Source organism: Lissotriton helveticus, chromosome 7, assembly GCF_964261635.1.
Source record: "Lissotriton helveticus chromosome 7, aLisHel1.1, whole genome shotgun sequence".
NCBI classification, from domain to species: domain Eukaryota; kingdom Metazoa; phylum Chordata; class Amphibia; order Caudata; family Salamandridae; genus Lissotriton; species Lissotriton helveticus.
In genome coordinates, this window is record NC_136068.1 from 300,190,888 (window position 1) to 300,206,029 (window position 15,142).

The 15,142-nt window shown below is 44.6% G+C and overlaps 1 protein-coding gene across 8 annotated transcripts in view; it reads left to right on the top strand.

The window, feature by feature from the left end:
- EPB41L1 (erythrocyte membrane protein band 4.1 like 1) overlaps positions 1 to 15,142 on the top strand; it is a 574,086-nt gene that overhangs the window by 513,325 nt on the left and 45,619 nt on the right. For 5 of the 8 annotated variants that reach the window (XM_078652086.1, XM_078652090.1, XM_078652083.1 and 2 more), the window contains one exon: positions 3,334 to 3,747. The exons of the other annotated variants lie outside the window; for them this stretch is intronic. In XM_078652086.1, coding sequence (XP_078508212.1) covers positions 3,334 to 3,747 — 414 coding nt within the window. The remainder of the gene's footprint in view (positions 1 to 3,333; positions 3,748 to 15,142) is intronic. 8 annotated transcript variants of the gene reach the window in all.

Below are 15,142 nucleotides of genomic sequence, written 5' to 3' on the forward strand. Positions count from 1 at the left end.
CATTATTCCTCTGCTTGTAAGCAAGCATCTCAACCAGAATCTTAGTTCCAGAAATGGAGTCCAGCTAATTATCCCTAAGGCAGGCCTACAGCTTAGCCATCACTCTGAACTAGAAACAGCATATCTGAAGCCCTGATCACTCTGTGCTTGCTTTTGATCGATACCATTCAGGTGCGGGGCTCCAACCTCTCTGATAAGACTAGTATTTTGGTAGTACGCTTCCCTTAGACTTCAGATAGGTAGATATATAGATATATAGATAGCTAGATAGATAGATAGATAGATAGATAGATAGATAGATAGATAGATAGATAGATAGATAGATAGATAGTTTATTGTACAATTAATTCAAATCATTACAATAGAGCCCCCAGGTTCCTCAGCAAGCACAATATATGTTTAGCTGCTAACAAGTGAATGCTTAAAAGGACATCCTTCACGAGGCAATTAAAAACCTGTTTACTTTACCTTTATTGTACATTCAAATGCTAATGCCTATATAAAGTGCAGTATATTATGGTGCCTTTGGTGCCTAAGAAGCGAACTTTGCCTCAAGTATAATATAAATTCCAAAGCTAAGCCTAGGGAATGAAGTGTTTAAAATGTGACGTTTTAACTGCATGTTAAATTAGAGGGCATACTTAGGAAATACAGTTAACTGACCTCCAATGGTCAGGAATGCTCGGATTACCTCTGTTTTGGGTTCCCATGCTGATGCGCACGAATACTGCAATATATTTAAAGTGCATTGGTATTGACAGCCGGTACAATTAAAAGTCCTGCTTTGAAAATGGTAGTGTCTAGCCTGCATAGGCCAAAGGTGCTCTATTTGCCTCTAGTAGATGGACCAGAACTAAGGCCTAATTTAAAGTGCAAGGTTTTTTGAGACATATTAACTTAAAATAAGTATGGGACTATTAAAAATGCTATATAAAAAAGGCTACGATGGGAATAGCATAATGGATAAAAGGGCGTACTATGGGGTAGTATTATCTAGTATTATCTAACCCCACGATAAAGACTATGAGGGGCATAAAGGACTCAGGTTACCTCTATCCCCAATGCCTAACGTGCTATCTTCTCTGGTGTGCGAAGTCAACTTTTAATGCTCATGTAAAGTGCAATGTCTTTAATCTTTAGATATTAGCAGCATGTTAGAAATTCAGAGTCTACCCGCATTAGCGGGGGGTGCTAGGGCAGTTTTCATACATTTTCAGAAATCGGGCCGCTAGTTGCGATGAGTTGCCTCTCAGACAGACTTGCACAGTGCTTTAGCAGGTTCTGATATTTTATGTCCACCATAATAGCCACAACCAGCAGCTTTTCCCAGACACAGAGAATGTGAGTCAGTGATTCCTCTCCTTTTATGCAGAAACAACATTGTTGGTTGGAGTCATCAAGGTTCCTCTGGCCACACTAGTAGGTTTTCAAAGGGATTAGTCCAAATCGTAGACATATTAACTGTTTTTTCATGGCCTTACCAAAAGGTGGTGAAAGGTAGGTGGGCAGGACCCCTGGTTCATACAGTGTTGTAGCCAAAGTACCATGTGCCACTTTCTTCAGGGCCAGCACATTCTGTTTTTTTTATATTGGTTTTTACTTGCTTAACCAACAGTTTTGAGGCTATGGACACAGGGAGGTCACTTAACCAGATTTCTCGAGTGAGTCTCCAAGACATCCAATTCATTGTTTAGGTACCTATGCTAGCTTGTCAGGGGGTTGTTTATTGCTTTCCAGATTACCTGTGTCCGTGTATTATTCTTTACCTGCTTGGCTTTCAGGCAGTAAGAAAGGAATTTCGCTTTCAATATCAAATGCTGCGAGAACAGGCAGAGTTCTTGTTGAATTTGGACTTGCGAGGTGCAATTAAGCAAGGAAAAGAATCTTCTATAGCAGATGGCCGGTGCCCTGTGTAGCCAGTTAGCCATCTTATTTCTGAATGTTATTGCTCTGTAGGTGCTAGTAGGTAAAAATCTGCAGCCCATAAACTTAAGGAGGAGCACTAGATCAGGATTTACCATTGATTTCTGTAGTTTGCGAAATGCCCATCTAAGGAGTTTACTGCTGTCTGCTTGGCTTGGATGTACAGTGCAATGCGGTCCCTACAGTCCAGCCATACCCCCAGGTATTTGTGTGTGTCAAGGCATCAGAGCTCAGTGGGTGGTGTTCATTAAAACACTTGCAAAGCGCCAATAGAAATGTATTCTCTCAACTAAACCGTAAAGTGTAGGCCTGGCTAGCATGCATGCACATGGACCCTTCAACCTACACCAGCCATTACTCGCTAATGGAAGGAACTTTCTAAATTAACTAGGTTAGATGATTATCTGTGGGTGTTTGTGTCTGCTTGCTAACGTGGATTGCACCAGTGGATGGGACAGAGGAAGGATAGTCCTTAGCGATATCAGGTGATAGTCTGGCATGTTTGTGTCTTTGGTAGGTCAGAGGAGTTGTGTCTCTTTACAGATATGCACAACCAATCAAACGTCGCCAGAAATCTGATTGGCTGAGGACAGGCCCTGCCAGCCTTTATGAGGCACCCACCTTTTGTGATGACTTCGTATTTACCTATATCTCTGTAGCCTCAAAGGTAGTCCTGACAGTGCCATGCTAAGCCTTTGATAGAAACAGTCCCTAGTGTCACGTGTGGTAAAAGGAAACAGTCAGTGTCTTATTTAGTCAGCTTTACTCACACGACCATCAAGCAAAAAAAAACTAGGTTTTCATGTTATGTATAAACCGAAATCCTTCAGAGAAAACACCAGAGCTGAACTGAATCGATCTTTTAGCTTGTATCTTTCCTCCAGAGCCCATGTGTGGTTTGCCTCAGTGAAATTGACAAGTCTGCTTGCTTCGCCTTTGATCTTTCCAAAATCTAACCAGCTTTTCCTTCCATGTCCTGCTCGCGACCTCTTCTACCTTACCTTTCTTTTTTGGCTCGGTCATGCCTGACATGATCCTACCTGACAGGGCTGAGGCTGAAACCTAGAAGGACACATATCTGATTCATGTACTACGTTTGTATGTTTTGTTTTGTTTTCTCTATCTAAGTCTGCTCCTGTCTTCCTCAAAAATATGCCTGCGGGCATGCCAGTGCATCAGTTTGAGCTTGATCTGTAAATTGTTGTTCTATAAAAAAACATTGGCAAAAATGTATGAAAACAATATGCCATGTCACCGCTTTTGAGACAATGTTTTGTTTCCATGCTTAACACACCGTCATCTGTTTTCTTTGTCTTTTTATTTCAATTGTTTTTTCGTCCATCAGCAGTCCATAACCAGCCGTCTGGTACTTACAATGTTGGTGTCTCTCTGATATTGTGTTTCCTTCAGAGAGCCGGAATGAGGGAGGGCTTGGAGGAGAAAAGGAAGCCTGCCCGGCACAAGGGGGCGGACAGCGATGCAGGCGAGGACGACCAAGACCAGGAGAAGGACTCAGTCTTTTTAAAGGACAACCATCTGGCCATCGAGCGAAAGTGCTCCAGCATCACCGTGAGCTCCACCTCCAGCCTGGAGGCTGAGGTGGACTTCACAGTGATCGGAGACTTCCATGGCATGGCATTTGAAGACTTCTCGAAGAGCCTACCGGACCTTGATAAAGACAAGAGCTACACAGAAGCAGAGACAGAAGATGGGCAACACCAGGAAGATTCGGAACAACATCCTGATGCCCTAGAAGCTAACCATGAGCCCAGCTGCACCCCAGAAAAAGTCTCCCACCATACCCCAGAAAAATCGCTCTTTGAGGTACCAGGCAGAACCATGCCAGAATGCCATGTATTCTTTGGGCATGTCTTGACATGTGACAAGGCATGCAGAGCATGCCCTTCAGAAGCCTATTCCAAAGAAGCATGACAATTTCTCATTAAGCGCAGAGGCGCCTTTCAGTACTTTATTGACTCCTACAGCCAGAGCCACCTGGAAGACTGCATGCTTTGCTTCCATTGCATGTGTTTTGGGCATGTGCATTTGTTTACATCATTCCTTTCTGGCATCTACCATGTTGCAACTCAATATGTTCATCTGCCTGTTCCATGCATCCACTTACTGTCACATCCATCACCATTTGCATGCGACTTGCATTGTTGCATGTCTGTTCAGGCACACGCAAGTCTGTGTGCACATAAATTCATAAATATATATATATATATATATATATATCTTTATGTATTTGTGTTTATGTAAATATTAAAAATGTTTATATATGTTTGCATATATAGATATGTGTGTCTATGTGTAGAAATGTGTAAATTGATGTGTAGTTTGAGTACAACTATATAGATTGTTAAGTGGTATGTGTTAGTTGAAAAGTGTTAATCATCAAAAATGGCCACGGGTAGTTAGGCTGCTGTTCAGTTGAGGCATCATAAGATACTACACCTCGAGATGTTAAGGGCACCCATTTCAATGAGTGCATGTTTGATGCTCCGTAGTGCCGTCTTGTACTGTTCGTGTCCCCTGTATATTGTTTACTGGACTGAGGGAAAAGGTAGGTATGGCGATTGGTATAGTACCAGACTTGGATGGTGTTGTAAAGATAGCCTTTGACAACTTGCAGCTTTTCAGAAGCACTCGCATGTCTTCATTCACCAAAGTCCTCTCGCTCCCTTAAATAGGGCAGGGGATAGAAATGGTGTACTTCTTTTGCTTGAAACGTTTGGTGCTACTACTGAATGATGACCATGATCATGTTTTCAGTGAGTTGATTTTTCATTTGGCTTTTATGTCGATAAGCAGGTAACTTGGCTATCTCATGTCATCATATTCTCATTTCTCCATGTAACAAGATGTTTAACCCCTTAGCTGCGGGCTGGTTTCCCCCGCTGAGCGGGGGGGAAGGGGGCCGCGCGCGGCGCCGCTGTGCTGGTGACGAGCTCGGCTTGTCATGAGGCATAGCGGAGCTGCCCTCATGACGAGCTGAGCTCGTCACAGCCACACCCGTTTTCGAACGTTCATCACAGCGGGGAAATTATCCCCGTGTGCGAACGTTCCAAAGGCTGTGATGAGCTCAGCTCGTCATGAGGGCAGCTCAACCGTCCCTCATGACGAGCTGAGCTCGTCACTAGCACACAAGGGGTTAAAGGCTGTATATAGTACCGATGGGGTCCCATCATATGCTTTTTGGAGATAATGATTCTCTGCGCATAGGGAGGGCATCAGAATTCGATGTTTATGATATATGTAGTGGGAAGCATGGACGGGGGTTTGGGACCATCCAAAACCACCCCCACGGTCAAACAGTATATAAGGATGGCTGGGAGGACAGAGGAGCAAGAGGAGGGAAGGCTAATTCCTTGAAAATTCAGTCATGATATATTTTAGTGCTTGATCAGGACATTTAACTTTCATTATCCATTGCCCCACTTTATGTCAAGGAAGTCAATATTGGTGTCAAAGTGTATCCTGATGACAAAGGATGGATCTTCTGCCTCCAATATTCTTTGTAAATTGCTGCAACTACACTTTAAGGGAAGATACTGCTTTGGGAACAGAGCGGGTCAACAAAGAATGGCCTGTTTGTGAGAAATCCTGTGGTCCGAAACAAAACATGCCATATGCAGCCTTACATATGGGTCTTTTGTGTCCCTTAATTGTTGGGCAATGTATCCTTCTGCCTAGGAAAGCAAGAAGGAAATATTTATTGTTCCTCAAAAGCATCAACGAGCTGTTAGTAGAGTGCACAAACTCGGTGAGTGCCTCAAGCCAGTCCTATAATTAGAGCCCTGCATTTCCACACTTAGAGGCATATTTACTAGGAAGTGGCGGAGCGCCGCGTTAGCGACCTTGACTTAACGCCACACTCTGCCACTTCTAAAATGCAGGGCTTCACCGTATTTACAAGGATACAGGGCAGCCCTGCATTTTCCCCATCCTGCACATAAACAATCTGAAATGGCGTTTTGTAACCTCTATGTGTGTTGCTTAATGCAGCACACATAGAGGTTGCAAAACGTCATTTTTTAAATTGATTGTTTATGTGCAGGAAGAGTCACCTTCCTGCACATAAACAATCAATGTCCTTTTGCTGTTTCTATGTGTGCTGCACAACACAGCACACATAGAAACAGCAAAAACGAGGAGAAATGAAACATTTCATCTCGTTTCGCTTGTTTAAGACCAGGTGACGTTCCTGAGGCGATACGGACTCGTAAATTTGCTCCTTTGTTTCCTTTTTACCTACAGTCCCAGAGACCTGAAAGTAGTATCTTGCAGCTGGAAATGTGTTCCTTTCAGCTCAGTTAGCTTACTCCATTTTGGGTTAGATGTTGCTTGCAGCTCCTCACCTATCTTAACTGATTCTGTTTGTCATCAGTGTGTGATTCTTGGGTGCCATGGCATTTCAGATAAAGGTCTAGACATTTAAGGATTTATTTTCATAAGCAGATTCTCTGAGATAATGCTTTGCTGCCTCAGTGTGGTGCACCCTCAACAGCATATTCAGAAATGAACTTAGGTACTAGGTAATACTAAGTTGCTACTATTTCCCAGAAGGTCACAGACCAATAGCACTATATCTGATACTGGTAATGTGTGTGGAATAGTATCTGAAGTCCCGTCAAGATGCAACAAGCTCACTTGAAGGGTCCATCATGACAGCACAGGTGTTCTCGCTTTGGAAGTCAGACCACACTCTACGTTTGGATATGCTCCATTGCAGGAGTAGTTGTATTTCTTGGGAAAAATAGGACTCGGGTTCATTTAACGCAATGTGACACACTTTATTTGACACACTAGTGGAGATCTGACTGGCAAACTGCCACTTCTGGCAGAAATCCCCTAACTGTGAGGATTTGTCCTAACCAGCCGTGCATGCACAGATAAGGAGTAGTGGATTCATCAATGTTCATCAGTCTTTCAAATGGAGATGGTGGGTGGGCTCCTTCAGGTATGTGAGGCCTTAGGCAGTAGCATCTCTGCAGTCACCCATCAGGTCTTTCTGCCACACCTCTAAGCTGTGCACTGCAGCCCACTGCTTGGCTTAGTGGTGATGGAACAGGGTTGCCTCCGCACCAACCATGCCTCTAGACTAAGCAGGAATTGCTGCCCTAGAAGGAGGAAGAGGTATATATTTGACACTTTTATGGTACTACCTTTTTTCCAACCAAATAAAGTTTTTGAGCTGAACTGACACTGAGAGATCAGTTATTGCTTTGGTTTCCTGACACCAATCATTGTCTAAGACTCCTTTGTGTTTGCGGGTACAAAAGATAAAGCCATTTTAATCCTTCATAGTTTAACCAAAGTGCAGCAGAAACATTGCTACTGTAGGCCTACATTCTTTTATATGAGCAAGTGTTCCCTTTCACCCCTTAAAATGACTAAATAGGTAAGTAATGAGAAGTGCCAGAGAGTGCCCACACTGCTGCCTCAAGGTCCTCTGGGTACTTGCTATGTTAGTCACCTTTGTATCTTCAGCCTTCGAAGTCTGGTATCTTTATTCTCCGGGGAAACCTTAGTGTGGAGTTCCAGTGAGTACTACTAACCACTTTGGATGGGCCAAGGAATCAGTAACCTCATCAGATATCATCATGTTGTATTCTTGCATGTCCTTGGTATCACCCTTTCTTGTCTTTACTTTGAGTCTTTCTGCTTTCCTACTTTGGTTTTATATTTCCTCGTTCTGTTTATCGATCAAGTTTACTTAGCATTTCTACTGTTCTCCCAGTTCACTTTGATGCTGCTGTAGAAAAAGCACAGTCTCCATAAGTGACCGGTGTGGTCTTAGTGGTGGCAGGCAAGAATTGATTTGCTGATCTGAGAGTGCACAACAGTTGATAAAAGCAGAATTTCCTGGACAAAACGGAGGATGATCTGAAGTGTAGGGCTTTGTGGACTATTGCTGGGGTGTTACCTAAGATTGAATGGGTAGCCAGGGTAGAGGTTGCAGTACTGGTGGCATATGCGCTTTTCTGGCAGTTTTTTATAGGTAGTTATGGAGACGCTTTATGAGCAAGTTGCAGTCAAACATAACATTGTGTCTGGAGATTCACGGCAGATTGAATTAGCATAGTCAAGATGTAATCACAATCGTATGATAGCATTCACTACTAGTTTACGCAAATAGGCAACAGTGATGGGAAGGATCTGTTTTAGAATATGGGTGAAAGAGGTGTTGACCACATTCCTGGATTTGGCTTCTAGAGACGGTTCTGTTAAAGAAGACTCCTACATTTCTCACCGGTGATGAAGGATCTCTTGGGCTGCCCATTTTATCTGATCATAAGATTGTAGCTCATTCTGGGACTGATGTTGCTGAAGTAATTAATATCTTGGTGTTGGCCAGGTCCATCTTGAGGAGGCTTTTGACCATCCATCCCCTTAAGGTGGTCAGGCCTTCCATTACTGCACTTGTCTTTTGATTGGGAGACTCTTGTGTACTAGATAATTTAAAGATAAGCTGAGTATTACTATGTAAGTATTATCATGCAAGAGTAGGCCCTTGATTGGTGGAACAATTAGGCTAGGGGCCGTATATACATGTTTAAAAGAAATTGTGCCGCAATTGACCATTACGGGACCTCTCAATCAATGTCATATGCCTTCAAACAGTACAGGTGAAAAGAGATCACTTGTAATCACCCTAAAATGAAAAATGTCATCCACTTCATCACCATGCCCGTGAAATCCGCTGCTTTCGTGGTCTTAAGCACGATGCTGAGGTCAATTTTATCAAATGCGGAGTACAAGTCTAAGATTAGTATGCCACTTTTTTTCCTCCTTTATCAGTGAACTGGTGAAGATTCAATGGTTGATAGATGAAAACTGCTTGTGCAGTCCATTATGTCATTGAATTCTGCAAAGTCCTGATGCTGATGTAGGGTACTTTTTCTATGAGTTTGACTATGTAAGACCGCAATGATATGGGTCTAAGATTGTCATGTTGTTGACTCCCCATGTGAGCTTCTTTAGCAGAGGTTTCACTGTGTCTGGCTTTCAGAAGTATGAAAAAAGGCCATGCTTTAATGAGCTGTTAAAGACAGTCAGGAAGATGCCATATGCAGCTAAAAGCAGTGCCTTTAGATGCCGTGCTGGTAAAGGATCATTTGGGAACTAGAAGAGAGGCCGTTAGTTATGTTTGGCAAGAGTTCCTCTTTGGTTAATTTGTATGAAGGAGCCTAGACACTTCCTGTATGCAAAATAGATTTATATAGTGAAGCAGGCATAGGAACTGGATAATTAATGATGGAGGCTCAGATAGTAGGTATTTTCTCTGAGAAAAAAGGGCAATATTGTCACAAAGGACATTTGCGATATTGCAAATGTTATAGCCCCAAGGTGTTGAAGTTCTGAGACAATGCGAAAGAGTGCTGTAGATAGTTGGTGGAATCATAACCTCTTTCATAGAAAGAAGAAGGACATTTACTCAGCTTTAAGTTTTTCTTTATGGGAGCATTATAGAGTGAAATGCTTCCTTACCGGAGGGCCTCATTGTCTGTAGTCTCTTCTAGATTACATTTTGGCTCTCCAAACTTCTATTTTAAGGTTTTGTAGCTTACCTTAAAACCAACAATTATTTCTGCTTTGCATGTGGGAAGATTTGTATCCCCAGATTAGCAATCTTACATCAAGGGCAGCAAGGAGTAAGGCATTGAAGTGATGAGACAGAACATTGGGGTTGGAATCTGTAGGTGGTGTGCCTTGTTAGACCCATAGTTTAATTATTTCTGCAGCATTCTTGGCCTGGGATAAAATGATTGCAGTTGCATCTGCTGGTTGTTGCCAAGGGTTTATAGCTACCAGCGGGTTTTATTAATTGTATACAAAATACAATTCCAAAGTTGTGAAACCAGTTTGGAGGAGTTTTGTGCACTGTAAATTGACTGGCCGAAGCAAATAATACATCCAATGTATGTCTTGCAAAGTGAGCGGGCTCCTAGTTTAGTAGTTGTTGTATTGCTTTATTTCGATATAAAAACATATCATAAAAGCATTGCATTACAGTATAACAATTTGATAAAAACATTTGACATTTAACATTAAAAAAGGAGCTTCAGAATCAATTTAGCAATACAAAAATAGAAAACCTACAGATCGGGATAGCTTTGCAAGGATAGGTTATTAGCCAGATCATAAAACTCATACCAGTGAGAAGGACTCTACTGAATTAATAGCTTCTTTGCAGACCTTATTCGCCAGGCCCAACCCAAGAATTTTGCCATACAACAGGCAAAAAAGGGTCGGGCATCAGAACATAGAATGCGTAGAATTCATAAAGGAGCCGCTTAACCTCCTTGAGCCAAATTACTTTATGCCAGCTCGGAGAGGATAGGAGTTCTCGTAGGGCGTCGGCATAACTGCACAATTCTGGAACATTCCATATCCTTGCCCACAATAAGAGGGGACGAAGCCTAGCTTGCTCACCTATAGGGTATGTGCCTGCATCAAGCAGGAGGGGGAGTGTAGGGGTACTGTGGGGTAACTTCATAAGATCCTTATGAAAGTTATTTTCGAGGCAGGTTAAACAGTCAACTCTCTGTACACCCCACAGTTCTGCGCCATACAAAGCTGCACTCACCACCCTTGCCCTGTAAATATCCAGAAGAGCCCCAATAGGTTTAAGAGATGAGGCACGTTGTTCTTTGAGCAGAGCCCCTGCAACCCTCTTATGGGTCAGAAACACCTTTTGATGGTGTGCCTTCCAACTCATGGTGTCGCAGAGTCGTATACCCAGGTAGTCAAACTCTTTGACTCTTTCGAGTGGAACAGAGTCCAGAGCAGGGGGGGAGACAGATTTCCTAGGGGGGTTAATGACAAGGAATTTGGTCTTGCTTATATTTATAGAAAGGCCCCTGTTGTCGCAGAAGCCCTTGAATCTAGAAAGCAACTTTTGAATGCCCGATGGAGATTTTGAGATCAGAAGGGTGTCATCAGCAAATAGGAGCGTTGGTATCTTCCTACCAGCCAGGGAAGGTGCATCAGATGGTTCCTGAAGAAGATGCTCCACCACTCCGTTCACATAAAGCGAGAACAGGGTGGGGGCCAGCACACAACCCTGGCGGACGCCCCTATCTACAGGGATACGAGATGTTTTTTCCCCCTGGAGACCCCATCTGATCTGGGCAAAGTTGCTTTCGTGGAACTTAATAAGCAGGGCCAATAGATAAGGGGGTATGCCCAACCCGTCTAGGACTTTCCACAATTGGGCCCGCGGGACCAGGTTGAAAGCAGTTCGCAGGTCTATAAAGACTAAATACAAGCTGCCTCCTCCCAGTACCACCACTTTCCAATATAACATTAAAAAGCGGAATGTCTGCTCAATTGTGCCTGTCCCTGATCTAAAACCTGCCTGGAAATCTGACAGAACCTGATTTTCCTCCACCCACTGCAAGATCCTACCCAATACCACTTTGCCCGCAACTTTTTGGGTTGAATCAAGCAGGCTAATTGGGCGATAATTAGCTGGGTCGTCCCGACAGCCTTTCTTAAAAATAGGGACGACCTCTGCGCCCCGCCAGGAGTCAGGGAGAGGGGCTCCCAGGACAGCTGCATTCAAAAGTGAAGCGATTAATCTGCTCCACAGTAGTGGGTATAACTTCAGCAAATCACCCGGGATTCCATCTGGGCCTGCTGCCTTATTGGTGACAATGCACTTAATCGCCCATTCAACTTCCTTAATACTAAAGGGACAATCATTAGATGTGGTAGTGGCTGTGGCAGGGGGACTGATCAAGGGACCCTTGCTTGGTGGGGGTTCGCCCAATGGGATAGAGTAAAGCTTGGAAAAGTGAACAAACCAAACGTCACCAGGAATGTTACAGGTAAGTTGTAAATCGATGGGCTTGTTCCTAGCTCTCAATAAATCCCAAAACCCCTTGGAGTCTTTCATAGAGCTCGCCTCCGATAGCTCCCTCCAAAAGTTATAGTCGTGTGCCTCCTTGGCCTTTGCCACAGATTTCTTGTATAATTGCCTCGCAGATCGAATGTTGGCTGTGTCCTTGGTCTTCACAGCAGAAATGAGTTCCCCCTTGGCAGCCCGACATTCAGTAGAATACCACTTGTCTCTTGACTTGGAAGGACCTTTCACTGGGAGCCTCACGAAAAAACAAATCACTTATAGCAGCAGTAGTTTCTGTAAACACCGTTATAACAGCTGCAATGTTAGTTCCCGGTTCGTCAAGGCGTAGACCCACCGCTGACATTATGGACCCTGCTTGTGCCATCCTTTCCTCATCCATTGCTGCTGTAGCCCATTTCAAGCGCCTGCCACAGTTCGAGGGAACAACTTCGTGGGATGTTTTCCACAAGTGGGCAGACTTAGCTGGCTTCCTGACATGCCAAGGCGGGATGAGGGTTAGGGATAGGGGGTTGTGGTCACTATCACAGGATGCTATGACTTCCATGTCTTGCAGGAATGGCCACAGGTTGTAGTTCAACATGGTGTAGTCTATTCTGGAGGTGTATCCCATTCTGTTATAAGTGTGGACACCCATAGGGTCGGAATTAGATCGACCATTGGTTGGTCTCAGATCGTGTTCCATGCAGAGTGCATTGATATCTATCGCACTCTGGGTCCATTTTCGAATTGGATCAAGGGCCAGAATAGGGATGCCTCTCCTTGTATCCTCATCCCATGAGTCAAGAATGTCCTCCCTCGGAAGTGGCTCAAAACAACAGTTAAAATCACCTGCAAGGAGCACATAGGAGTCAGTGCTACAGGCACTTAATTCACCATTTAATCCTGTGGCAGGTAGTGATGATGCCCCACCCCTAGCCCCCCTTAAATAGAGATTAAAAACCTCTAGCTTCCTTCCCCCTTGGCAGCGTATAGATATCCTCTGGAGGTCTGGGGAATGAGTGAACTTTTGGCTTACGCTTAGACCAAGTGTGATGCTAACCCATATTAGAAGGCCGCCGGACGGGCGACCTTTGCAACCCAAAGGTTGGGAAGCTGGAACAAAGTAGGTTGTAAATCCCACTCTGTGCCTGGGTTCAAGGCACCAGGTTTCTTGCAAAAGGCAGATGTTATAGGAGTCCAAAAAAACATTCCACTCAGGGATGTCGAAATTACGGGCAAGTCCTGCCACATTCCAACTTAAAATTTTTATCAGAGGATCACCTGGGGTGAGCAGCCTTGGCGAATTAACAACACCGTCCGGGATGCATGCAAGGGTAGCCGGTCCTGCAGCCGCTATGTTTAACCTTTGCGGAAGCTTGGTCTGCTGTTGATTAGGAGCCCTTATAACACCAGTTAAGTCCTCATCTGACAAAGGATTCTGAGTGGGTAACAAGGGGGTCATAGGGGGTGAGACCAGCAAGTGCACTGCAACATAGGATTCTGGGGAAGTTGAAGTGGGCAAACCCTCCTCTATAGAAGGAGCGTGAAGAATTGCTTCCAGAACTGGGTAGGTGGTAAGACTATGATCAGTAAATGCAGAGAGACTATCAATGGGCCCTCGGGCCTGGGGCAAGGAGGCCTTTGCCACTACATCGATGGTAGGTTGTCTTGCAAGTCAATCTACCTCCTCAAGGCCACCAAACCTATTCGAGGTAGAAAGGCCATTCCAGCACGCAAAAGGAACTTGATAGTTAGTGGGGTGGCTCCTCCATGCGTGGCGCTGTACCAGGGACCAATTATCTTCCCGTGTATTTTTGGGAGGTGGCGGATAGAAGAAAGACAAGAGCCTGGGTATAACACGAGAACCTTCGCCAGTGGGGCAAGAGCAAATGTGGTGTGCTGTATGTGGGTCCTCGAAGGTCACCACTATGCAGTCCCCAACCACGGTTTTCTTTGTGGGACCCACCCAGGGGACACGACGCACCATCAGCACTCTGCTCTTCCGACCATTGGGAATTGGGCGGTTCGCATTAAGCCAGTGCATTATCTTATTCTTCAGGGACCAGTGGTTCTCGTAGTGACCGTTTTCGATCTGGGAAACGCCCGTCAAAACAACCACATAATCGTTGGCCTCTGGGGGAAGGTCGATGTAGCCCCCTCTAAAATTATTCTTAACAGAAGGGCCCCGAAAGTGATGGTGGCGAGCTTCACTAGGGAGAGGTCTAAGAGGAGGGCCTATAATAGGCTTCAAGGGTGGTTGGGGGTAGGGACGAGTGGGAATCTTAGGTTTAGGAACAACAGTAATTTGGTTCACACCCAGGGTTCGCGGCTTGGGAACCGGGCGTTCAGGCACTGGTACAGGGGGAGGGAGATGTGATGCTTGTGGAATAGGGTCCTCTACCCCGAAGCCCTGGTTTTCAAGACTTCTCAAGCCAAGAGTGGCCAGAGCAATGATGCTTTTTTCCATCTCCAGCAAGCTATTTTCGATGCATGAGAGTCTAAGAGCAAGGGGGGAAAGATGTTTCTTGAGTGTTTCCCATACTATACCTATAAATTCCCCATCCTTCCCTTCCAGACCCTCATCATGTGTGCCCCCATCCTGTACAGTATTAGTAGTAGAAGCAGGATCTGTCCCCTCGATAACCCCCTCTCGATATGACTGTTCCCCGGGGATAGTCCCTTCTGTTGTTTTAGGTAATAGTACACTGGGCAATTTCAATTTCTGAACCTCCGCAACTCTTGCATTCTTACGATAGTAAGTATACCGGGAAGTCCTTTTCCTTTTGGGTAGGTTACCCTTACTGGTGTTGATCTTAGATGAGTTAAAAATTACTGGGGCGGGGAAGTTAGAACTGGCATCCTGTTTGCCTTTGAACGATTTTAAAGTTACCGGGGTAGGAAAATTAAAACTGGCATTCTGCATGGAAGACAACACAGGCGAATTCGGAACACCTGCGTCGACAGCTGGCCCTGGGGCTGGAGAAGGAGGTTGTAAAATCGGAACCTGATGGACTTCTGCCTGCAAGACTAGAGAACTGGAAGTGGCGGGTCGCTCCGGGGTAACAGCAGTAGCTATGTGGCCCAGTGAGGATTTTTTTGAGACTGCAAGAACCTCCGATAATTTTCTTGCGGCAGCCAACTCTAGAGAGACACGAGTCTGCAATTTGGAAATTTCTTGGTCAATCGCAAGATTAGTACGAGTGATGAAATCATCCATAGGACCACTGATTGATGGGCCTCCCTTAACGGCCTTGCTACGAGTTAACCTGGTGCACATAATTAGATGGGAACAGGGACCAGGATAGACCTCCTGAAAATGCAAAAGATCACAAATTAAAACCCAGTTAGTCAATGATAAGAACTGGG